Below are 26,673 nucleotides of genomic sequence, written 5' to 3'. Positions count from 1 at the left end.
GCTTTGTCTGAAGAATCCTAAGCTACTGGTTTGGGCCTATTAAATTTATAAACTATATAGAGACAACTTTGCTACCATTTTCACAACTGTTTAATGCACCAGTAGAGACTTTCACAGCAGAAAACTTACACAAAATAGAAAAGCCTTTGTAGAAAGGATAGTGGTTTTTATTGCAGACTTAGAAAATACTGAATTATGAAAAATACAAAATCAACTGTTGCAATTATCTGTTTATTTTACAATCTGTATGCCATCATACCCATATGGCTTTAAGATAGTCTGTTCAAAGTATTTTAAAACATGCTTTAACAAAGTATTTTACAATTTCAAAAACGAGTATTTCTTTACTGGAAGAGAAAAAAATAAAACCAAACTCCAAAAACATTTTCCTGAGAATTCTGTATCATAAAATTGTCATTCATTCATAACATTTGCAAGTTGATGATATAGGCTTATAGAAGTCAACATGCAACTTGTAGGTCTATGGTAGTAAATAAATATTTTAAAAATTACTTAGATGCAGCTGGTCAGGCAAAAACCTACCCTCAAACTTCATCAAGTTCATATCAGGTTTAAAAACATGATGTTACTTTTATCACAGGCCAATGACTGCCATGATTCCTGCCCTGGAATCCCTCCACCATCAGCTGTGGCTGATCCCCAGACTCCAGCAGTGGAGCACAACTCTTTAGGGATATTCCAGCCTCACACTTGGTCATCCCTGACCTTGTTTTCCAACATCTGCAGCCAAGTGTGTCAGGGCTTTGGGCCACTGGATAAGCTCCCAGACAGCCATTCCCCACAAAGATGCTCCACCTCATTATTATAAGGACCGACCCCAAGGAATTCTATTTCCAACTATGTGCACTATTAGGACAACGTTTTAATGGCATTGTCCACGTCATTTCAGAATATCACCAGCTTTAAAAATGATAGTAGTTATGAACAGTAGAGGTTTGGGCTTTGAATTTTGTTTTTTATTGTTTCTTGTTGGCTTGTTTTTAAACAAAATGAAGACATAAGAGCAAAATGCTTCCCAGGGTGGCACTGTGGGAGGGAGACAGGATTAAATTAACCAGGAATCTACAGAAACTGAAGAAAAAGCCCAGAGAGCTTCATAAAGTAATACATATACAGGATCATCATATCTCAATTATGTCATTTAAAAGAATTTCAATCCAATTATCATGATGTCTGCCATGTAGTATTTATTTCTGAATTTCAATTACTGCAAGCATTGTGATTTATACAAGCTATGCGCCATCAGCATATTTTTTCCCTTAAAAAAGTAATGATATATGATGAAAATCCAAGGATTCACTAGAGATTTGAATCAGCTTTCAGTCCCATAGGTGAGGTAGTGTAGTCATTTGTGTTGCGTGCTGGTTATGAGAAGTCCTGTTGAAATCTGTTCATTTTAAAATTTTTGTTTTAAATAAGTGGCTTACTGTATTTATTAATGCTATGTTACCTATGGATGGTGGGGAGAGGAAAATAAAGAGCCTTGCCAAGAACAAGTCTTGCCTTGCTGCAAGGTAAAACTGAAAAGCAGTATTTACAAGGGCCGTTGCTTAGCTGCTGCCTACTGTACATGCACACAAAGACACAAAAAGCTAATACACATTCTGAGGTAGGAAATGAAGAATTCCACTGGCTTGTACAAGATTCTTCATGTTTTGTAAACCAGCAAACCCAAAGTTTTCTGTGGTGAGGTTCAATACTTAGTTCTGGTGTGAGAATAGCATCTAAATAACAAAGCATCATTGGTATACAATATGCGTCCACTGCTATGTAAAAATCTAGAAAATGGGGATTATTTTCAGTAGCTGAATTTCTCCTTCACAAAGTAATAAAGGAATATCTCCAGCTCATTTCTTCAATAAACTTTTTATATATCTATGCTAATAGCACAAGCCATTGAAAATATACGACAGGTTTAGCCATAAAATATCCTGAAGATTGATTCTGAAATAGAACTTTACTGGTCCCAGTGATCAGAGAACAAATATTTGTAACTTACTTTAGGCAGTTAGGCACTGAAAGAAAAAAATGTGGCCTGAATACCTTAAAAAAAAACCAAACCAAACAAAAAAAAAGTCTGTCCTTGGACTTTCACAATAGTTTGATTCCAACTTGCCACAAAGAAGCAGCAAGCTTGAAGGTGCTAGGACAGGAAGTCACAATAGAGCTGTGAGTTTTAACAAGCCTATGGGATTCAGATGCCAGAGGATCCAATGCACACTCATCCAAGAACTGCACCAGTTTCAGATGTCTGCCTTCCACAGTGCGTTGTTATTCCTCCCACTACATTTAGAGAAGAGAGCAGTATGTGGCAGCACCTCTGCTGCTCCAGTTCTTTTAATTCTGTACTAGAGCGACAAGACAAAACCACTTATTCAATAAAAGCCTACTACTAACCAATTCTACTACCAGTAGTAGTAGCCTACTACTTTAACCAGTAGTAGTAGCCTACTACTTTAATTCAGTAAAAGTCTTCTCTGGGATGGGGAGGGGAACAGCAGGAAGCAAGGAGCTACCCCAGAGTGCACTTTTCAAAATATCCTCATCCTGCCATGTAACTTAGCCCATCTACAAAATGAACATCTACAGAGCTATATATGCTTCTAAAGGTTTGTCTACTAGGAAAAAAGAAGTCTTAGAAGAATTCCAGATATAGAAGTCATTGTGCATGAACAGCACAGGAGGCTTTCCTTAAAATGCAGAGTGGCATTAAGTACTGTGGCATAAATCAGTAGGCTGCTCTATACATGAACAAAACTTCCTCACAAATAAGCACCTGTGCATGGAATTTGTACTTTCCAATGGCTTTCCTGAACCCTCCTTGGCATCACCACACAGAAAAAGCCCCAAGGCTGACACATACAAATTACGTTCTGGAACTATACAGAGCAAACCCAAAGCTTGCCAAGTAATAACGGCGACCATGTAATTGTCAATATAGTTTCAAAAGATTAAACTTTCATCTTCTGTCACTTAGTAAGTTACTTTCCAATAATGCTCAATCCCACTTCTAGTTGCAATGTTGAGAGGCTGGCAATGGGAAGGAGAGATTCATTCATCTGTAGTGCATTTGTCAGTCATTTGCTGGCAGAAGTCTGTGATGCCACTGCTCTGCCCACACGGCTCCAGGAGCGACGCTTGCTCCAATGTTCTGGCAGGAACCGGATGCAGTTCTTGCACTTGGTCGTACGTGGCCTCACACGCGCTTTTGACGCACTGGTAACAGGAACTCTGCTCAGCTGTAGGGGTGATGCCTGAAAGACCATTTGCTGATTCTACAGATGCTGGTACCACAAGCTCACTATCAGATTGAGCTGTTTGTTCTCTTTTTGGGAACAAAAATGAGAGTGGACAATCTGAAGAAGAATATTTTGCAAGTATTTGTATTTGCTCTTGACTCAAGGCTGCTTCCTTACACACCTGCTGGCAAAGTCCAGTCAGATTCTGCTTTGTCTCACCCAGAGTTGATAAAATGTGGTTTCTTTCCTTCAGCAAATTCTCCTTCTCATTTTGCTGCAAAAAGAAAAACAGTATTTAGTCTACTTTTCAACGTAAGAACTATGGTTTATGCTCCTATCAAAGCTAAAACAAGACTTGAAATACTCTGCTCTGCTGAAACAGAAGTAATTTGGCATTAAGAAAGAGAGCAGCAACACAATCAAACACATATCAAAAGCCTAATCATAACCTCTCTGGAAGCATCATCAGGTAAGGTATTTGATGTAGTTTTTCAGATATGCAGCTTTTTCCAAACCCATGCTGGCAGCCAAAGGAGTAATTTGTAGTTACTGAGCAAATGAAACATAGCTGCGCTTACTGTAGATATTTCTGAAACACTAGTTCTACAGGATAACACAAACCATTACCAATGAGCTAACAAAACATTAAGCAGTCTTCATAGAGATGTGTATTTTAAAACTGAAATGCTGAAAATCAAACATCACATTTTAACTATTGATACTATTCTGCTAGGTGAAAGTAACTTCCATTCTCAATAAATGCCAAATCCACTACAGGACAAACAATGGAGTTAAGTATAGTTCCTAAATTAGATAGAAAATTTAAGAAAGGTAAAGGAAAGAAGATGTGGTGAACAACTAACAACCTAGAGATAATGTAGCAGGATTGTCCAAGCACATGGCAACAAACAGGATGGCAACTCAATAATGAATATCAAGTAGAAAAAAGTAGCCTGCATTAAATCAAGCTTTTATTTGGCCTCAATGTTGTGAATTTTTTTGAGGCTTCTGATAGAACCGGCTAAAGATGAAAAGACACTAATAACTGAGAAGTCTAATCATGGAAACAAGCAACTTTTTGAATAAAGACAAATGAGGAAATGGCAAAGGACAGGGAACAACCAAGACCATCATGAAGAAGTTGAACGAAAAGGACAAAGAACCTGAATCCAAACATGTTGCAACACATACATTTTAAATTCTGTAATTAATTAATTAAAAGAAGATAGAGTTTTGAAGACACATAAAGCTTTAAATAGTTTTCAAGTTTCAATCATAGGGACTGTGTGTTACAGCTACTGTTATGTCAATTCCCTCTTGGAAAGTTTTATTATTTTCACTCCTCACATCCCCTTTTGCAGAGAAACCTCATACTGCAACTTCTACAACTTCTTTTTGAAAGAACTGATTAAGTTTAGGCAGCACTTGGCAAGAGGAACAGTTGTTGCCAGTTCTTTTTGTCTAAAATTAGAAGAAAGAGGACTCGGTGAATAAATTTCTATTTGTCAGCATACTGGGAGCAGCTGTTAATCATAAAATATGCCACACTGGAAAGGAGCCAGCAGGGTCACAGAGTCCAACTCCTGGGCCTGCACAGGATACCTCAAGAGTCACACCCTGTGCCTGAGGACTTTGTCCAAACGCTTCTTGAACTCTGTCAGGCTTGGTGCTGTGACCACTGCCCTGGGGAGTCTGTTTCAGTGTCCAACCACCCTATTGGGGGAAGAGGGTTTTCCTAATATCCAGCCTGAACCTTCCATGACTCGGCTTTATGCTGTTTCCTTGAGTCCCATCACTGGTCACAAAGAGACTGGCACCTGCCCTTCCAGAGGATGCTGAAAACCTCAATGAGGTCTCCCCTCGGTCTCCTTTTCTCTAGACTGAACAGACTAAATGCCCACAGTCACCTCTCATAAGATTTCCCCCCTCCAGACCCTTCCCCATCCTCATCGCCCTTCTTTGGACGCTCTCCAATGGCTTAATGCCATTTTTAAAACCATGGTGCCCAAAACTGCCCCAGCACTTGAGGTGAGGCTGCCCCAGTGCAGAGCAGAGAGGACAATGTCCCCTCCTGCCTGGCTGGCCGTGCTGTGCCCGATGCCCCCCAGGACACAGATGTCCCTCCTGGCTGCCAGGGCACTGCTGGCTCGTGTTCAGCTGGTCAGACCAGGAGCCCCAGGTGCCTCTCTCCAGCTGCTCTCCAGCCTCTCGTTCCCCAGCCCACGCACACAGCAGGGCTGCCCTGTCCCAGAGCAGAACCTGGCACTCGCCCTCGCTGAACTTCACACAGCTGGTGATTGTCCAGGGCTCCAGCTGCTCCAGGTCTCTCTGCAGGGCGTCTCTGCCCTTGTGTCAATGGCAAACACGGGGTGTGTTCCACCGAGTCCTGTGTCCAGGCTGTTAATGAAGGTGGTGAGGAGCACAGGGCTCAGGATGCAGCCCTGCAGAACCCCACTGGGGACCAGTGCCAGCCTGATGTCACCCAGTCACTGTCACCATTTGTTCCTGACCCAGTGGCTCTCCCCCACATGATGTGTTTACCCAGCTGTGTGTGCTGGACATTTTGTTCAGAAGGATCCTGGCAGAGCCAGTCAAAACCTTTGATGAAGTCCAAGAGGATTACATCTACTGGCTTTCCTAGATCAGCTGGGTGGGTTACCCTATCACACAAGGAAATAATTTGACAAGCAGGACTTTCTTTGCTAGCTGTGACTGATCCCCGCATTGTCCTCCAGATGTTTTTCAATACTGATCAGAATAATCTTTCCCATTCTGTTAGGCAGATCACCTAATACCTTTTGGATATGTAGAGGCACTCAGTTGTGTATTATGGACTGATGAAATTATCTAGACTGCTATTTAAAACAAACATGAACATTCAGAAATAGTTATTCCAGCATCAATTCCTCACCCCCCTTCTGAAGCTGTTGACAGGTTAATACATTTAAATATTATTGTTTATTTTATCAGCATTATACTAATACTACCAAAAAACGTCAGTTACTTTTGAGGTCATAATAAACTGAGAGCTCTTTTGAATCTCCTGGTGAAGAATGTACTTAGTTCACTCACCTCACCCTGCTATAATGTATATAACAAGATCTCAATTACATTTTCCTTGGAGCACTGACACATCCTCTTCAGCTACAGAATCTTCAGCAAAGTAGTGCTTCTTGAGACCAGTTGTCCTCTACTCTGCTCCCCCTTGCAAGTGCCCTCATTTTAAAAGTTTCCAAGTGAAAAATCCAAGGATGGGTCAGGTTGGAAGGGACTACAGTGGGTCATCTGGTCTGACCTCCCTGCTCAGGCAGGGTCATCCCATTGTCCAGGAGAAAGTACAAGGAATGTGAATATACACAGGGTCTCTGAAAGAGCTGTTTCTAACAAGTTAACATCTCCTAAAGTAACCCTTGCACACTCTCAAATACAGAACATTAGTGACCAACAAGAACACCCAGATTCACCTGAAAGGCAAATAAGCAAAGGCTATATGGGAAGGTAAAAAAATGACACTATCAATACAGAAAATCAAAAGAAATGATCAAAGGTAACTCTCCCAGGTAACAGATTCAGCACTGAACAATATTTTTCTTCAATATAAGTAGAACTTAACATAAGATTTCCAATTTCACAGAATCACTGAGGAGGTACCTCAGCAGGTCTGTAGTCTGACCTGCTGCTCAGAACAAAGTCAGAGATCAGGTAAGATAAGGCTGCTCAGGGTTTTGCTCAGTCATGCCATAAAACCCTCAAAGACAGCGCATGCACAGCCTTTCAGGGTGAACTGCTCCACTGCCTGCCTGTCCCCACTGGAAGAAAAAAACTTTTCTCACATTCACAAGAAATCCCCCTTGTAATTTAAGACCATGTCTCTTGTTCTCTTGCTGCCAAGTACTCTCCCAGGAAGCTGAAGATCTTCCACTACCAAAGGCTGTATAACCTCAAGGACTACCCTATAGATATGGGCAGTGGCAGGTAGCCACTGGGTGTCCCCACCCTTTTTCCAGGTAGAAGCCCCATTTCTTTGGCCTCTCATCACAGAAGTACTTCAGGCCTGGCCGTCCCAATGGCCTTCACCCAACCGTCCCTTCTGCCTATCAATGTGCTCCTGGAACTGGAAGGGGTGAAAACCCAGCAAACAATTCAGTGTTACATGTGCCAAGGTAGGAAACAACCACTGCACTCCTGTTAACACAGCCCAGGACACTGACGGCCTTTATTTTAGTCTGGACATGTTGCTGATCCATGCTCAGCCTGCTGTCTGCCCAGACCCCAAGGTGCTTGTCAGCAAAGCTACTTGCCAGCTGCTAGTCTCCAGCCTCTAGTCAGGCAGGGGTCATTCTGTTCCAAATATAGGACTTTTCCAAGAAACACACCACAAGCATCTTCTGAGAGAGAAAAAAACTGAAGCAGCACCAAACAGAAACTAATACAAGAGAACATGTTGTACATACTGAAAACCAGGGTGAGGAATTCCACGAAAAAGTATTTCCTAACTGATAGTACAGAGTATTATCCACTTGTCAAGAGCTGTCAAACTATAGCTACACCCTCTCAAAGCCACAAAGACAATATCATGAGAAGATCAAAGTCTAAAAGGTCTGAGACATGACTGACCCAGAGAACAGGAACAAGGCAGGAGCCATCATGCCTGAAGCAGTCTGGATGTACCATGCATAGTGGTACACACCCTCCATGACATCTCTTTTCTTCCAACCACCTGGAAATCATGCCTAGACTGATCTTGATGTTTCTGTATTTGTGTACAGCTTATACAAATATGATGATCTGTCAGGCATGGTCAACACCTCCAAACAGAGTCTTTTCAGGAATTTCTGAAGAAACTTTCAGCACAGTTGAAAAAAACACATGCAACTGGAACATGTTTGTGCCTAGAGGATGATTCATGTAACTCAGACCTCACCTCACAGTTCTCAAGACTCAACACTTATTATCTAGGCCTTGAACAGTGTTACCTGTCAAACTGCAGACATTCAGTCTGTTCCAGCACAGGTCCACAGAAAGGAGGATATTATGTTATAATTATTAGTCTCAAACAACCACATGTCTAATCTTGCAGATCAACCTTTAATTCCCTGCCCAAGTATTGCAAAATATTGACAGAGTTACATAACAGAAATGACAACATGATGACAAAAGCAGGCAAAAAGTTCTGAAATGTCAGAAATGCAACTTCTCTTTTCAATAAGGATATTATTAGTACAATCACCTGATTACTCTCCCTCGCAGAGCACCTTCTTCATTGAGCACAACCTGCTCTGTCAGTTTATCAGAGCTCTATGGCACTGCAAGCCTTCCTTCAAAGCCTATCTCCTTATTGCAGAAGTAGGAGTAGATGCAGTGAAAGATGCTAATCACAAGAAAACTAGTTTCCAGTCCATGGCATTTGGCTCGAATTTTACTTTCCTTTTCACTTTGAAGTCAAAAAAGATTGAACATGACTGCTACATTCCAGCTGATGCAGATACCAAATTCAGGTACACCAAGCCTGAAATGCTCCATGAACAAGAATGAGAGTACAGTAGTCCTAAACAACTGAACTATTTCCTGCACATGGTTATGACCAACTATGAAACTGAGATGAGAGTCAAAGACTTGTTTTTCTGAAAAGCCACTCTATCTTCTTGCCATTGCTATTTTTACATAATCTTAACCTCAGATTACCTACATTTCTCTCAAGTTACATATCTATCTTTTTATTGCCTTCTTAAAGAGAAGAAAATACATTAACAGATGGCTGCTGAGAAATCTGGATGCATCAATTCCTCAGCCACAATCTTGATGCAACTGCTAAAAAGGCAAGCAACTTCCCAAGTTCTTCTGTATCTTCTGCCTTTCTGCAAGGGTCTCATTTTTAACATTCAAGACTCAGGAAACAGTTTGCCAGCCCGTGTTGATATGTTCCAAGAACAGAACTTACACAACTAACAATTGCGTAACTGCAAACTTGATCATGAGCAATACCAGGAGCTGAAGAACAAAATCTTGAAGCAAGAAAGGGGAAGAGGCAAAAAGCAGTGTAGGATAACAGTCTGGGAATCATTCTGTACAATTAAATTCAAAGCTTATGGGTTTCAGAAACATCATTCACCAAATATTATGCTGTGATGCAGGTTTTATTTGAATGGAAACAAGTCCAGAGAAGGAAAGATGCGTGTACTTTAGAGCAAGGCTCAGAAAAATCTAGAACTGCTGTCAAAGAGTTATACAAGACTGATAAAGTTTTTTAAGCTTGAGTGGAATAAGTAGCAAATCTCCCCACTCTCAAGCTACTGTCAGATAGACAGTCAAGATGTTTAGAGAAAGACATGACAACAGCAATGAATATTTATACATACCAGTTTTTCAATTTCAGATTCAAGATTTTGTATACAGTCAAGTTTTCTCTTGCGACATCGCTGCGCTGCAATTCTGTTTTTACTTCGTCTTCGGATATCATGAATACAGTCCAATTGTTCAGGAGTTAATTTATGCATTTTCAGAAATGACTGGAAGTCATTTCTGGAAAGTGAGATAATCCTTTGTGCATTAAACGGCAGTTTTACCTAGAATGTGAGATACAGTTGTAAATCCAAGGTGGAACTGATATACACAAACACCAACAACTCAAGTTTCCATTTTAAGCATTCTTTACCACACAACTCATCTTTATTCCTACATCTCAGAGGCAAGAGCAAACTAACATAACCATCAGATGATGGGATAAAATCCAGCGGATTCAACTACAGGAGTTCAAGCACAGGTGCAATAGATCCTTACAAGCAAATTCAGAGTAGGCTGAAAGCTACTTGTGTGTGCATCAAATATGCAGGTGATACACTCTAAGAAGATGAGTTACAGTTTGGTGAGATACAAAACAGGTGTCAAGACTCACTAATATAGTCTAAAGTTTTCCCAAAGCTGCTATTAAGACTGCATCCTGCATACATTTTTATACCTATGTCTTTTTTTTTCTGCAGGAAAAGTTCATCTGGAACAGGCATTTCCTTAAAATACAGAAATTACAATATTTGTCTTATTTTTTAGTGTTGGAGAAGACAGAGGACCAGGCTCTGTATACCCAAGCTACAAAAGCATTTGAGATCACAAAGTGTTGACTAATACCGAATAACATATTTACCTTTACAAAATAAGCACCATGGTCATGAATATCCAACTAAAGACATTTTACTTTAATCCTTACATTTGAGTACAGTAAGTAGCAGAATACTTCACCTTGCTCTGGTCAAAGATCTGAATTTAGTTTAAAAAGAACACAGAGAAATCTTTTCTCTGATTGGCTACTACTGGTGACCATCAGGCAAAAAATAATAAAAAAATCCCAGAGTACTGTCCTCAACAATGATACCACCTTCTCAGTCACATAAAGGTGAGGAATGTATTTAACCAATTCTGGCCTTCTGTTTAGCATTCCAGAATTTTTGTATTGATGGCATGTTCCACTTATGTTCAGTCTCAGTATGGTCCTACACCTTGAAAGACAAAAACCTTAGTGCTTTAAGGAAAACCGAATTTTTGTAACATTGAATGATTCATCATGCAGAGTTACACTGCAATTCCATGATTCTAAATACTGAGATGGAAATTGCTCCAGGTATATCACTTAGTGCTAGAGAAGGTGATATTATTAAACAGTCTTAAATACACAGCTACTGAAGCCAGCTTAAAAGCTTAATTTTCACTTCACATTAAATCTGAAGTATCATTTCTCTTTCACCTTCACCCCACTCAGAATAAAACCAAGAAAACTGTTAAGTTTCTATTAAACAAAGGTTACAAGAAGTTTAGAGCTTTCTTAAACTGTAAACTGTAGCAGATAAAAGAAAAAAAAAATCTAAGCATGAACCTTCATGCCTTGATTTAAGGCTCACAGCCTTTTCTGACAGTTGTTCCAGAAAAAATCTTAAAAGATCTAATATATAGGCATCTAACACTTCAGTTTCTGACCAAAAATACTTTCATACTTTTATTCAGTCTTCCTGAATTAACAGTGACCTTCCATATAAAGGTCATAACTCTGAATGGTTATTTAAAGTTTCAGTTCCAGACTTTTAAAACAAGCAGCCACAGAAAAAAAACCCCAAAACAACAAAACACAAAAAACTCAGATTTTTTTTTTTTAATATGGCCTTAAAAGACTGGGAAGCAAAGGATACATCAGGATATTCTTACCTCACATTCTTGTTCTCTTGCTGAACAGGATTCACTGTCTCCCTCAGTGTCAGTCTCTGAATCCTCTCCCAAACTTATCACATAGTTATAGGGACACTGTTCCTGTTGCTGTCCCTGAACATAATCTCCACTGTTTATTTCAGAGGTGTTGGAGCATCCTTCAGTGCTAAGGTTGCTTATAAAGGGGCAATTGACAGAATTCAGTGTTGTAAAAGTCCGCTGAGAGCAAGGTTCAGGGCTTTCACTGATCCTGATCCCCAGCCACGGACACTCTGATTTTTTCCCCGAATACGAGGGCTCCGAGTACTCTTTAGAAGGTGGTAAATGTACTTGACAGGCATCTGTGCTGTGAATATCACTCCAGAAGCCCTGTGCCAGCTGTTCTGCTATCTCTCTCTCCACACTGCTTCGATCTCCAGCTGAGGTGATGTTAGAGGCTTCCCTAATGCACAAATCCACCTTTGAAGGTGGGTTACCTTGACTTTCAGTTTTGTCATTTCCAGCTCCAGTACTTGACACAGTTTTTTCAGCTAAGACTGTGTTGTTTTGCATACTACTGAAATTCAAGTTACCATATTGCTCACAACTATGTAAAATAGACACAGAATTGAGTCCATGAGGTGCAGCAGAGTTTTGGGGGAAAGCAGCAAGATCCATTTTCTCCACAGGACATGACACATTCCGAGTTACAGAACCTCTCTTTGACTCTTCTTTTTTCTGAATGCCTTCTTCCCCTTCCTCCATTTCTACCTGAGTCTCTTCACAGTTTGAGATCAGCTGCATAGGCACACACTCCTGAGCTTTTTGTATGCCATCATTATCAGGTATTTCCTTCTCAAGAGAAGTTGCAAATGGGGGTACCTGAATGTCTTTAATACTGGAACTGGACTCTGAAGTATTAACTTTGTCATTTCCAAAAGCTTTCTGGAATTTTCTATACTTTGGACATTGGGAAGATAAGCTGGAAGCACTACCCCTTTCTAAATGTACAGGATCACAATTTTGATTTGCATTATTTTGGAGAACAGGCGATGATTTTGCATTTTCTTCATCTTTACAGGGCTTTGTGTCAGGAATTTGACTATATTCCTTTTCTAGAAGAGCTTCTACTTCATAATTTATTTCTAGGTCTCCATCATCCACATTGCCAGTTTTAGGGTTTGCTTTCTGATAATGCTGTGTGCAACACTTCTTCCTAGGACATTCCTGCTGATCCAATTTAAAGTCCAAAAATCTGAATTTGAGAAACTGAAAGCAGGACTCTTCAATGTTGCGTACACCCAAAAATTCCGCACATTTGCAAACTTCAGACACATTGTCTTTATTTAAAACAAGTTTTGCTGTATATGCAAACTGAAGCAAAGGACTAAATCCTTTAAGTGTTACCTATTACAAAAACAAATGAAAAAAAAAATTAGTATGGTAAATTTGGGTTTAAGCAGAGAAATGCACAATTTTACCTGTCTTGCCAGCAGGACAGAGCACAGGACAAAAGCAGCAGACTTGTTCTATTGTGAAAACCTGGTCAAACTCATTCTGAAACAATTCTTCTGATACAATTTTATCATGTACATTTGTGACCGTTTTCTTTACAGTGATCTGTCTCTTAATAAAACATTCTCACAATGCAGTACTAAGAACGGAAAATATTGCTGTATACTGAAAATCAGTAACCAGACTACAACCTCACAAAGATATATTTCAAAGCAAGTTGTATACTAATTACTCTACAGTATGCTGCTGGTATTTATTTGTAGTTTTTGAAGAGCAATTACTGTTAATCACTTAGTCTTATGCACCATTCATGCAAAAAAAGTTTGAAGAAATGGAGTTTGACCACATATGATTATTTACTACTACAGCCACCTAACCCCTTTCTTCCTCCCATAGATTTGAAGAAAGGCACTCAAAAATGGTACACCAAACAGAATTCTCAGTTTAAAGCCCCTTTAGAGCAAGTGATTTTAACTGAACATTTATGTCTTCACAACAATTGCCTATCAAGGAACCCAGAGATAAACAAAAACTGCATCATTAGAAACTGCGCAAGATCTTCAACACGAAAAAATATCTAAGGAATCAAGTAGAAAGCCACAAACAGATCCCACAAACAGATTACCAAATACATGACACTTCCTTCAGCCTCTTCTCTGCAAATGAAGAATAAAGCAGTATGTCCACTATTAATATTCAAACTCAAGTCCACACTCTGCTCCCTGCCTTTACTGAAATGACCAGTATTTCATGTTAAATAAAGCACTATATCAATGCATTAACTAGACTGAATCCTTCTGCCAGTAAAATAATGAATTATTCATGCAATTCATTTTAAGAATCAGTTGAGGGTTTGTTTACTAAAGTTTTTTTAAGTAGTTCTTTGGTATGTTCTTTTTAAAGAGCACAACACATGAAGTGAAGTTGATGAGATCTGCACAGAGACCAGTCCTTTAAAACTGTAAACACTTACGACCTTCCTAAAGAATTCTTAAAATAGCATTTGAAATATGCTCTGGAGGTTACACCACCACATTCATTCATCCTTTATAACGCGGGGAAGTAGAATGTAAAAGACAGTTTATCCATAAGCTGTCAACATGTCTTCAGACTTAGTGTAGTTAACAAAACAAAAACATTACAAACAATCAACAAACATTAACATACATAAACAAAAACATTAACGAACATTAACAAAACAAAAGTGGCTTTACAAAAAAGTAGCATTCATAAATGAAACTGAGATAAAAAATACAATGGTATTTTAAAACTACCTTCTTTCTGTTTAAGGGAGAAACACTGCAAAAACTGCAATTATCAAGAGGGAAAAAACACTCTACTCCTTTCACTTTCTCTTACACATTTCTAGCTAGCTATGCTAAAGCAAGAAGAAAATCGTAAAGACTCTTAGTGTGACTGACCTAGAAAAGCAATTCCTGCAGTAGTCATTTATCCAATTTTTATTTCGGATGAAAGTCAAAGAATAAAAGCACTGGCAAAAACCAACAAACCTCAGACCAAGACAGCAGTTAGTCTTTACAATATAACATATATTAAGTACTTGAATTAAAAAAAAATCTTTGGTACCCCAGATTGTGGGCTGGTGTCTTTCAGCTCTTAAATTCCCTACTCTTAACTGTCAGTTAAACGCCAGCCTCCCATAAAAGAGACTTGAACAAAGCAGATTAGAAGCACTGACAGGTAAAATGCAGAAGGGAGTGACACTCACCTCTTCCGGTAAAGTGATGATAAGATCAGCGTCCACCTGGCCCACAATTCTTGAAAGGAAGTAACTGCTGCAAGCTGCAAGCACAGCTTTGTGAGCCCTAAATCGCTGATCTTCCACTAGAATTGTAACATCACAAAGGATATCTTGCTTTCGCTGATCATCAAGGCTGAGGAGTACATTGGTACTGTGCACTGAAGATTCATAGGCAAACACCACGCTGTTGTTCTCACTTAGAGACATTCTGTATCACAGGTGGTAGTGTGAGGCTCAGTGGAAAGCATGCTTCTGTGCTTCAGACCTAGGGGTGCAAAGAAACAAGATGGACCCCTGAAAGTCATGTCCAACAGGAACCTATCAGTACTGAAACATGGGCATGTTAAACGCGCACTGTCCTGATCTAATTCTTCTTCAAATTAGTGCTTCAAATAAATACATGCTCGGGACATTTACAGTACCAAACCTTGATATGTACATCTTAACACAGCTTTTATAATCTCATAGACCAAAAAATGGACTTCAGCAATAAAGAACAGTTCTTTCTTAGCCAAGTGATTCACAGATATAAATTTACTGTAACACCTAGAAATTATCTAAGCTTTCACTCTTAATAATTGGTATATTCTAACTCTAACACTATGAAAATGTAAAGAGAAATAAAACAAACGTATTAAACTAAAATTCACCAAAATACTATGTGAGCTACTTCTGTTTACTGATTCACCTAATGCAGACTAAAATATAAGTGTTCTGTCTTCTTTCAAAAGTATTTTGTCTGCTAAACCAATCAGGCATTAGTAAAATATTCTGATTTTCTAGTTGGTTATTTGTTTTAAAATTCGAATTTTCTAACCACCTTAACGCAAACTTCCCCCCCCCTTTTCCTTCATGACTATTTGATTTGTCATACTTGTTACAAGTTTGCTTTCCCAATGGAACATCATGATTCAGATCACCTGGCAATGGAATACCGTCTCTTTTCTGACAAAGTTCTCAAATAACAGTATTCATTGCAAAATAAGCAACAGTTAAAGTTAGACAATATTTAAAACCTTGAAATATATAACGGTTCTGAAGATTCTTAAATTTGTAGAAAAATAGAAGGGCTAGGGAGAAGGCAGTTCTCCTAGAGAGTGTAAAGTTTGAAAGTATTTCCAAATTTGATCTTTACACTGTATTTCACTTTCAGTTCAGTCTTTCTTCCAATTAAAATGAAGAAAAAAGATTATTAAGAAGTGTCTTTGCTCAATCAAGAAACCACTTAAGTCAGATTTGGAATTATCCTCCAAAGAAAATATGGCATTACTAGGACACGTTATACCTTAACAAACCAAGCATTCAGATTACACTCGACCCCAGAGTTCCTGTAATTGAGCACAGCTGTGGAGACTCACTTCAGCTGACACGGGACTACCTCATCGTTCTATTGCTCAACAGAGGTTGTTACCATCTGCCAGCTCCCAACAATAATGAAACTGTAGCCAGTGCAAATGCTCAAGTTTCAGGTGTGGGGAAACTTTCACAACATGGGGAGTGCACAGGGCATGGACATATTTAAACACACTGTGGAAAAAGCAACCACGCTGCCAGCTGTGCTCCTGGTTACTCACTGCTCCAACTATTTTCATGGCACACAGGCATTTTGAGTGAACTTTGAAAGGGGGAAGAAAGAGATCCCCATTTCCAGTGGCAATAGCAGCACAGTACTAGTCTGGACCCCAGGAAGTGCAGAGCACATCAGCATTACCTGCCTTTCCCACTCCCTTATGGAACACTGTATGCTTCACCAACAAAATGTACGAATGTATGGTGAAAACAGAAGTTTTGAGGGGACAATCCCTAAAACAAATCTGAGTTTTTCCCTCTAAGAAGTGGTAGAGGAAAGGTGCTATATAACATGCACTGTTAATCCTAAAGGGCTTATTTTTGGAAGGAAACAGTTTAAATGCTTTCATATACCTAATAACAAGACTACAGATTAATTAACTTAGGAAATATTTAATTTCCAGTCAATTTACATGGGAACAAAATAATTCCTGATGGAACTGCTATTAATGAAATTCTATTTTTATAAGAGCTTATGAGAAGTAACCAGTGCAATATAAATTATATATTCCTAACTGGATTGCTCTATAGCCTAACTTACCATATTGCTCACATCTTACAGCACACAGAGTTTAATGAAGTATAACTCTGTACTTGTTACAAGGTGAAAAAACCCCAAAACCCCAAAAAGGAACAGAGGACAAACCAGTAAAATTTAAGACTAAGTCCACAGTGGTGTGGAGTGCAGGGAAGTATTATAGGCAAGGACATATTCTGGGTGAACATTTAGGCAAAACTCATGAGGCAGACTAGAGTTAAAGACAAGCCTTAAAGTGTTTTTTTTGCTATCTTCTATGAAGAAAGAGTCCTCAGACAGACAACACATATCATATATGCTGCTTTTGGGTTTTTCCTGATAAAATAATCAATTCCAATATCCAGTTCAGTTCATTACACTTCCATAGCACAGAAGGCTCAAAGGAACACTAGTTTATTTCTATTTGTATAGATACAGACAAATTAATGCAAAGAAGAGTTAACCCTCCTTCTCACTTCTCTCTGTGAGACACACCATCCTTTCAAAACAGCTTGAGAACTACTTGGAGCATTGAGGGAAAGCTTCCAAAAAAAAAAAAAAAAAAAAAAGAAAGAAAGAAAGAAAAAAAGCTCAACACTGAAACACTATCTTCTGTTTCTTGAGAAGTGAATGAAATAATTAGTTTGAGCATAACTCCATTTAACACTTTACTCTGACAGAATGTTGTACTTCCTAATTGGACTTCATCAGCCAAGTTATGTCCCCTCTTTATTTAAACAGGATGACAAGTTTGAGGTATCCATAATATAGCAAGCAGCATTTAAAAAGCATTTCAAACTTTAGGAGAGCCTTTAAAATAAACCCACAAAACCAAAAAAATATCACTCCTACACTACACTCAAACACTAAATTCATCTCAGTCTTTGTAAAATTTAGGTAGTCAAAAACGATAAAAAGAAATCCAAAGGTAAAGCACCAGAAAACTGAAAATGCTGGTGAAAACAAAAGCATGAAATGGGAAAGAGAAAATGCAACCACTGTAAAAAGCTGTTACACTTAAGAATTAACAGAGGTTAAACTTGTGAATGTCTGAATTCTGTTTTCCAGTTGTGTAATAAGGGCAGGGTTACCACATTTATGATAGTATCTGTCACGACAGCCAACCAGATTTTCCACAGCAGTGTGAGTACAAAATAACTTCTCTATAACTAGATTTGCTCTACACACATCCACAACAAGAATGCTTCCTGTCATAGCAAAGACAAAAAGTACCTCTCTTCTGTAAATGGTTTAATTTCTCTTCTACTATAACTGTTTTTCTAGAGCACTCAGAATTCTTAAAATCAGTTTTATTTATGATTAAGTGGACAAAGAGGGGAAAAGGTATGAAGCAGAGAAAACAATTCAATTAAACTTACAAGTTTGTGCTGCAACTGTCATGAGGATAGGCCTTCTAGGCTTTTCTGTCCATTTTACATAATTCAATTTTCTACAAATATTACTTATCAGGCTCTTTTTTCCACTCTGAGAAATATTATTAATAACAGCAACCAGGTAGTAAAAAGGAAAACTGACATTACAAACATCAATAACAAATCATATCCTTGGAAAGCAGCCTAAAACTCCTATAATGCTATTTGTATTTTAAAAGTAACCTTCAATCAAGGAAAACTAAAAGGAAGGACAGATAACTTGGAAAAGTATTCCACAAGCAGATGACTGTATGTGGAAATCACTGCTCACAAAGGAGGTGCCAACAACCATGTGACTGAATGCAAAACATGTTAAGAAAAAAAACCATGCAAGAATATTATTTAAGATATTTGCAACAGACATTGCTGTAAAAAATATGGAGAGTCCAAAAAAAATCTTCCAAAACTTAAAATAGTTCTTATAACACAGATTGGAAGGATTAAAGAAGTAACACCATGAAAGCTCACTTACTACAAATCCTCAGTCTGTGGAAGAAAACTAGTAGAGTGAGCATTCCTCAAATTCCTCTCACCTGAAACCCTGCACACCTAATAATCCCATATTCTCAAGACTGAAAATTAAAAAAGCTTGTGAACGTAAGCATACACACATGCCAGTATAAAACCTACATGAACACTTGAAGCACAATCAAGTTCTGCTTTGAGAACACAACCAAGCCTGCTACTACAAAGTTTTCATTCTTTATCAGTGATCTTGAGATAAATAATGTTTTGCATAAGGACAAAAATATTTCCTCCTAAGTACCAGCTATAAAACTTTATTCTCCTTCATCAAAGAGAAGTAACTAAGAGAAGTAACTCCATTTTTTCTCCCTACTAGTATACAATTATGAAAATTATGTCCAACAGTTACCTGCAAAATTACCATATCTTCAATAAATTTAGACATCTCTCCATCCAAATGACTATATGTATATGTATTTATTTATTTCCAAAGAACATATAAATACTTATCTTAATGAAAATCAGTACTGCAATCACATTTAAAAAAGGAATACACATTTAATTTCACAGTATAGAGACCAAAGCAAGATGCTTATCAGGACTCACTAAAATACACCTCTCATCCAAGGCTCATTTTTCTCATGCATTCAATCATTCATTACATTATTACAGGAAGGTAATAGTGAGGTACAGTGAGTGTAAGGTGCTTTAAAATTAGGCTGCAGGTTTGCTCATCTGATTGCTTACACCTGGTAACAATTACGGCTCTTTACTAACTGACTGGAGAATAAAGGTAGATATAAAATACTTCCTTCCACCACAGTCTCTGCTTTAAAGAGCCACTTGGTGCAGATCCTCAGATAAATCATAAAGTCTCCCCACTGATAGTTTAAAAAAAATTATTCCAAAGATGAGAATCATGATGGTTGAAACCAGGTAAAGCTAAAGTTACAAAGAACTGTTGTTTCTGTTACAGAAGAAAATTAGTAGTGAAAACAGGTAACGTTGTTGAAGAATGTATCCAGTGCAGGTAGAGTACAAGCCTAGGAACAGAGTACCAGAGTAGAACTCAAAATAGTGTGATGTATTCCTCATCCACACATAAATCTCATACAAGGCTCAGCATCACCACCACATGTAAGAGGGCATTCAACATCCTGTGGACAATTAAGTGTCCTGGAAGAGTTGAAGGAAGCTAAAAGGCATCCAATTGTCATTGAATGTGACAAAAACACACACATTTGTATATATGTTTACCAAAACACTTTTTGATCATTCTGAATGTTTCAAGTGTCATTAAATATACTAAATCAGAGCACAGAAACCCATGAAAACCAATGACAGTCATATCTTTACTACTTTGAAGACTTAGACTTTCAGGAAAAGCAGCTAATTACATTTTACAATTTTCACTCTTCATGCTAAATCCAAGGACCTGGAAAATTAAATTCCAGTATCTAATGGTCACCAAGATGCACTGGGAACACCAAATCCAGAGGCAGCATCCATCTCCACATATCAAAATTTGTCTTCCAAATTCTTTTTTCCCCTCCAAACTCCAGGTTTTTCAAATTCAGGAAAAAACAGACTGAAGAGCAGAGTAAACTGGAGGTTTTGATACAGAAATCATTTGACACTCTCCCTCTTCTCCTGGACAGCTGAGGACCTGGCACTGCAGTAAGCCTTGCAGAGCAGCTACTCCTATCCAGCAGGACCTCACTGTGCCTCTGTGACCAGGAATTTCCTTATCACCAGCTGAACAATGAGGAAGAGAGGACTCATCCAAAGACACCCAATTAACCCAATCTAAGATCCAAACCTAATAATGGTCTCAAAGACTCACTGCCAAATAAAACACAAGAATCTACCTTGTTACCATCAATTGTAACATACCTAAGAGCAACTGAGCAAAAATAAGGACCTGTGGTCCTTCTGTTTTAAGCTCCACTAAGCCATAGTTCTAGCAAGAGACAAGCAAAACCACTTGAGCTACAAGAGTTATATCCCATGAGCTCAGTGTTCTTTTAAACAGCAAAAGCCTCTTATTTTCCATCAGTGAATAAATCCAATTCAGATATTCCTATAAAGAAGAGCTAGTTTTTTATTCCTCAGATATCAATTATGCAGCCTTACCATCCAAATCAACTCAGCCTACCTGTGTCTGTTTTTTTTCTGATCTATACCACCATATAATTTTCATACATGATCCAGCTTAAGGTTACCTGAATTACTAAAAATGTAAACAAAACCCTGTTCCTCAGTCCTTCCTTAGTGAACAAGCATCCAGCAATACCACACTGGGTATCAATCCTCTCTAGCAATTGCAGAAAGTGTCACTTGTACACTGGTGAAGTTCTGAAATAAAAGAGCAGAGAGCAAAGCTCCCCTTGGTAGCTGTAGAGCTCCCGCAGGACACACCTGGGCTGTCACTGCTCTCTAAGCTGCTTGAACTTGGGCACCCAGATGTAAATTCAGTTATGATCACAAAAATTATAAAACTAGCATGATTAAATTATCACCTAGCAGGGACTGTTCAGTTAGCACCATGCTTCTAAAATATCTGTATTCTTGGAACACTACAAATTCCTCAGTTGGTAAAAATACAATTGTAGACCCTCAAAAATATAGCCTGGAGAAAAAAAAAAACTCTTGATGCTACTCCTATTATGCTGATCTATTGAATAAGTTCTAGCAGGTCAGTCATTCCACCAGTTTTCTTAGTGTTGACTTTTACATTTACTTTAGCCTATAAAAAAAGTTCTGTCATCCACACACGTGAAGTTCAAAGTGACAACTATAATTTACTACTGCTAAAACAAGACAGTTTAGATAAGACACAGCTCATTCAAAACACACTGCAAAGGCTTTTTTTCTACGGTTTTATCTCTCTGTCCTTGCCCCCAGCTATCTCTCCTTTTAAGGAAATAGTTATATTACAGATGAATGCCTACAGTGGTTAATAGCTGCTGATTCACATTATGCTGACAAAGAATGAACAAGCATTTTAGTGTGCATGTTCATTGCTTCATCTTCAAAAAGACTGCAAAAGAAAAAAGTGATAAAAAAGCAAAAAGCAAGCTTTGCTGCCCAAGAACAATGCTTTCTCCTTTAGGAAGAAAGTATAATTAATCTCCAGTTATTAGGGGAGTCATAATTCTAAACTGTCTTCTTTATTAGTCCAACACATGGAAGATATTATTCACAGCTTAATTACCTATATGAGATTTTAAAAAATTACTAGTTTGTATTTTTGTAGCTTAATTTTAAACACTGCACTTGGACTCCTGTCAAGTCACAAGTGAGTATTAAAAAGAATCACGGAAGTCTGACAAGTCCTAAGTCTGTGCTAAGAGTCTTAATTTGTTTTCCAGGTTTTAAGACTGAATACACACTTTTTTTTCTCAGTATTTGCAAGTTGTATGAGAAATTGGGACATGGGAAGGAGAGCATGGGGGATCCTGAGAACGCTAGTAGTCACAAGCCTGCAGAAGTCATGATTTTAAAAGGAAAAAAGAGATTGATACTATGTAACCATAGACATTTTCCAAAGAACAGAAGTTTGAAAAGCTTCCCCCAGAGGATGACACAAAGTCTGTATCAAAGCCAAATAAATCCCAAACTACTCTGCACTTTCCCATTATTTTAGATGACGCTAATTGTTTAATTTTTGGATCAGGGATGAAAATCATATTGTGGGATTTGGTTTGTTTCACTGCTAAAAAATGAAATAGGTCTGAAGGGATTTCAGAGACTCCTCTGAAAAATTCCATCGCGTACAGCCCTTCAGTTGTACTGGTAATCACAGAGAATTGCTCTGGAAAGAAAACAATGCACAGACTTTCTAAAGAACTTTAAAAAAAACTCCAAAGCACCTATCAACAATAAAAATAACCATAAACACAACACCCCAAAAATACAAGTAAAAAATGCTTTTATTTTTTCTTAAATAAGAACTAGGTTAGATAATAAAATATTCACTTAGGATAAGTAAAGCATGCACAACTAAAATCTACTGTCAACGCCTGCCTTTGCTTAAAGGACAAACACCTTTGTATTTAGAGCTACATATTCTACTCATTGCTACAGTTAAACAAACCACACTAATAATTTCATCTGAATGACTATTAAATCCATTTACAAGTATATATGTCAAAATATGTATGATGAAAACTAAATTAACCATTTAATATCCTTAGAAGGACACAAGAAACAAGCTGAAAGAACTGCAAAACAGCTATATTTCCCAGTCAAAGAAAATACTGGTTGGAAATATTTAAAATCTCATTTCTGGCATTATCTGTTTAACTTTGATTTGTTTCCACAACTGTTCTTCACAGTATGTGAAACTGAAAGAAACCTGCAAATGTTTTAGACATAAATCAGAAACAACTTCAGAAATATTTCTATAAAAACAGAACAGCACAGGTTTATCAGAACTAACAATATATAATAATAAAACTTAAATATATATGCATATGTAGTAGACCAGGCTTCAGATAGTAAAGGTCTAGTAAAGGTCTCCAACAAATTACATCACACTGTCTCAGTCTTCCCATCCTGAAACTCTAGATTATTTCCTATCTGACACATGATATCAAAAGACACGATCTTACTAGCTGACGTGTAAATAACCATTTTTGGGATGCTACCACATGAAATACTGATCTCCAGCTCTGGGGACCCCAACATCAGAAGGACATGGATCTTCTGGAATGAGTCTAGAGAACACAAAGATGCTCTAAGAGCTGGAGCCCCTCTGCTCTGGAGACAGGCTGGGAGAGCTGGGGGTATTCATCCTGGAGAAGGCTCCAGGGAGACCTTACAGCTCCAGTGCCTAAAGAGGCTCCAGGAGAGCTGGAGAGGGACTGTGGACAAGGGTCTGGACTGGCAGGACAAGGAGGAAGGGCTTCAAATCAAAGAAAGCTTAGCTATTAGAAAAATTCTGCCCTGTGAGGGTGGTAAGGCCCTGGCACAGGCTGCCCAGAGAAGTCGTGGCTGCCCCATCCCTCAAGTGTTCAAAGCCAGGCTGGACAGGGCTTGGATCAACCTGATCCAGTGGAAGGTGTCCCTGTTCATGGCAGGGGGTTGGAAATGGATGATCTTTAGGGTCCCTTCCAATGCAAACCACTCCAGGATTCTGTGATTTGATGACCTTAAAAGTAGCATGAACAGGGCAAGCAAGTGCCATATATTTACTTATCATAGTATTTGTCAATGGGCCAAGACTGGAATCCAAACACCTACAAACATTATGTCAACAGCTCAAATAAAGTCATTCACAAGCAAAGTAGTTCAATACAATTTTGAAGATTAATTGAATATTCTTTAAGACACAGGCTCTCTTTTAAAGACATTTAGTTACTGATACCCTAGGCTACACATCTCCCACTCTCCAATGTACGTTTAATGATTAAACTCAATTTATTTGTATTTCACCAATGCTTCTAAAGTCAATTTACCCTTCACAGCACACTTTCCCCTTTTTAAAGTTTCAGTTGCTGATCGGTCAGTTGAGCCTTACTCTGACCTTCTAATTCACTTTTATACCAAATACTACATTTTCCCTTCATACTTAACAAGAACAAAACTTTCTTCCACCCTTCAGAGTGCCTTAACCAAAAAAATACTGCATACTGCTGGAAACAGAGTGACTTGTGATGCAGCCTTTCATTTGTTACAGCAAAGAAAGCCTTTCCATCACTTTTAGTCTCCTCTCCAGACTGCTTACCTCTGAATTAGAGGTGGGGGCAGGGAAACCTGCAGGTGGATCTTCACACATTATCCCCACTGTGGTCACATTAGGCTGAATCTACACAACTTAATGATTGGTTCAGCAGTTAATTTTGGCTCACTCAATGTTTTGTTCCTACCCACACTTGCATCAACTAACACGCTACCTCTGGTTTGACTAAGGACTACATATAAACAGGACTCACATTATGAATGCCACAGTGTTTTCTCCTGCTCCCCAAAACCTCCGCCATGAAACTTTCAGTGGTTGAGTTCTACAGGACAATTAAAATGCCAGCATTCAGACACAAACATGAACCCTCTGACTGATTACCATTCTTCTTTGCCCCCACACCAGTATGCCCAGTGCTGATAGAAAGACAGGACTATGCTTAAAAAAAAACCCATGAAGTGTTTATAGAAACAGGCTGATTATCAGACAGGGAAGGTGGGGATGACAATGACAAGGAGACTTGTTGAGCTATGTTTGCCTGAACCACAGAGCAGAGTTATTTGGGACTTACAGAACTCACGTGCAAAGACCTGTCTATTCTACAACTATCAAGAGTGCCCACCGGATCCAAAGGATCAGGTGAAGGGTATGGGTTTTAATACTAGACCATTTCTAGAATAAGAAATTTATTGGTGTTCAAAATATCTTTTGCAAAGGAATATTTGAACCTATTTAAAGCAATTGAACATTTAACACATTGAGATCATACACATTTTTACACATGAACTCAAAGATACAGCTGATGGAAGCTAAAGCTGTACTTCAGCATTTTAGTTAAAATCAGGAGTGTGCTAGTGAAGCAAACTTCCCAAACACCCCATTTATTATGCTTTTGTTCTCGTCACAAGATGAAACCAGACAACAAGAGTGGGCTCTTTTTTGAAGTAAATTGGAAAGCACACTCTAGAAGTTCTCAAGAATTTCAAATACTATTCTTTTTTTCCACATTTACTAAGCCAGGTCAAAGGGAACCCTTCTGAAAAACACAGTGGGTATTGAGTTTTCAGTGACAACTGTTTCTCTTAGCAAATCTGCCTGTTTTGGGCCCCACTGCTTGCTAAGGCACATAAGGCTTATTCACTTGAGTTAGGGCATCCAAGAGCAATTACGCTATTTAAGTAATCTTTAAAGTTAAACTCATATTACAAATCATATTTTGTGATCTACCTCAGATGGTTTAATACAGACTCATCATGTTGACAGGAATATAGTCCTTTCTTTTCTTATGCATAGTGTAATACTTGAGATTAAAGAACTGACTCTATATGCTAGAGCATTCTGAGTGCCGCATCACCTTAATTTACAGTGCTTCTGGATTGCAATTACTCCATTACTGCAGCCAGATGTTTTTCACACAGAGAAACTGCCTTCCTCAAGTGCCACAAATTAACGCGTCTGTTAAAATTTACTCCACATACAGTTATCTTTATTACTAGAACACTTTCTCCCTCCTTTTTTAGTTCAATGAGGATTTGGAAGACCGAGTTGTAGATGATTTTGGGATTACTGTCAGGCTAAAAGGGGTAACTGTTCTTTTGTGATTACTACATTTCCACCAAGTCCCAAAGCATGCCGAGATCTCAGCACAGAACAGGACGGACAGGATTTGTATTTCGTTGTTTACAATCTAAAACAGACCTTTCCCGGCTCCTCCAAAGGGAAACGAATACCAGCTGCACGCCCCAGCCCGGCAGAGCGGGGATCCCGCCGACCTCCCAGCGGGGCTCAGCCAGCCCTTCCGCACAGTACCGGGGAGCGCGGCGTGGGACAGTCACGCCTGTGTCAGCGGAGCCAAGGGCACCGCGGCGAGCCGGGCCGAGGCACCGAGCAAGGAGCGGGCTCGGGGCAAGGGGGGCAACACCCTCAGCAGGGCACCGCCGAGGGAAAGCCGCCGCCGGTGCCCGGCGCTGACGAAGCGCCTCCGCCACCGCCCCGGCGCCCCCGCGGGCGGGACCCCCGACCCTGCGCGGGCCGGGCCGCACCGGGAAAAGGCCGCACCACCGACTCCACCCCTGTGAAGGCGCGGCGACCCCCGCCTCACCGCGCCCTCCACCCGAAGGGTACCGCCTTAGCACCCCCGCCGCCAACCCTTCACCGGGCTTTACCTCGGTGCCCGCCGCCGCAGGCCGGAGGGCAGCGCCAGTGCCGCCGCCAGTGCCGCCGCCAGTGCCGCCTCACGCCGTCCCTCCTCGCCCCGCGCGCGCCGCCCGAGCCCGGCCGCTCCCGGCTCCGGCTGC

At 39.3% G+C, this 26,673-nt stretch overlaps 1 protein-coding gene across 2 annotated transcripts; it reads right to left on the bottom strand.

Annotated features, from left to right (window-relative positions):
• Window positions 1-151: 151 nt before the first annotated feature.
• On the bottom strand, window positions 152-26,673 carry BACH1 (BTB domain and CNC homolog 1). Of its 2 annotated transcripts, XM_084226661.1 has the most exons (6): window positions 26,542-26,673; window positions 14,677-14,974; window positions 11,454-12,839; window positions 9,620-9,826; window positions 3,442-3,534; window positions 3,160-3,344 (listed from the first exon to the last, which is right to left on the bottom strand). In XM_084226661.1, exons 2-6 carry the CDS (start codon window positions 14,914-14,916, stop codon window positions 3,297-3,299), a joined length of 1,974 nt encoding a protein of 657 aa, XP_084082787.1. In that variant the 5' UTR covers window positions 14,917-14,974; window positions 26,542-26,673; the 3' UTR covers window positions 3,160-3,296. The 2 variants fall into 2 exon arrangements, with proteins under 2 accessions (XP_084082786.1, XP_084082787.1); XM_084226660.1 differs by having other exon boundaries at window positions 152-3,534.

The sequence above is a fragment of the Fringilla coelebs genome (assembly GCF_963513975.1).
Source record: "Fringilla coelebs genome assembly, chromosome: 2".
In the NCBI taxonomy this organism is placed as follows: Eukaryota; Metazoa; Chordata; class Aves; order Passeriformes; family Fringillidae; genus Fringilla; species Fringilla coelebs.
This window is presented reverse-complemented; position numbering and strand designations above follow the sequence as displayed.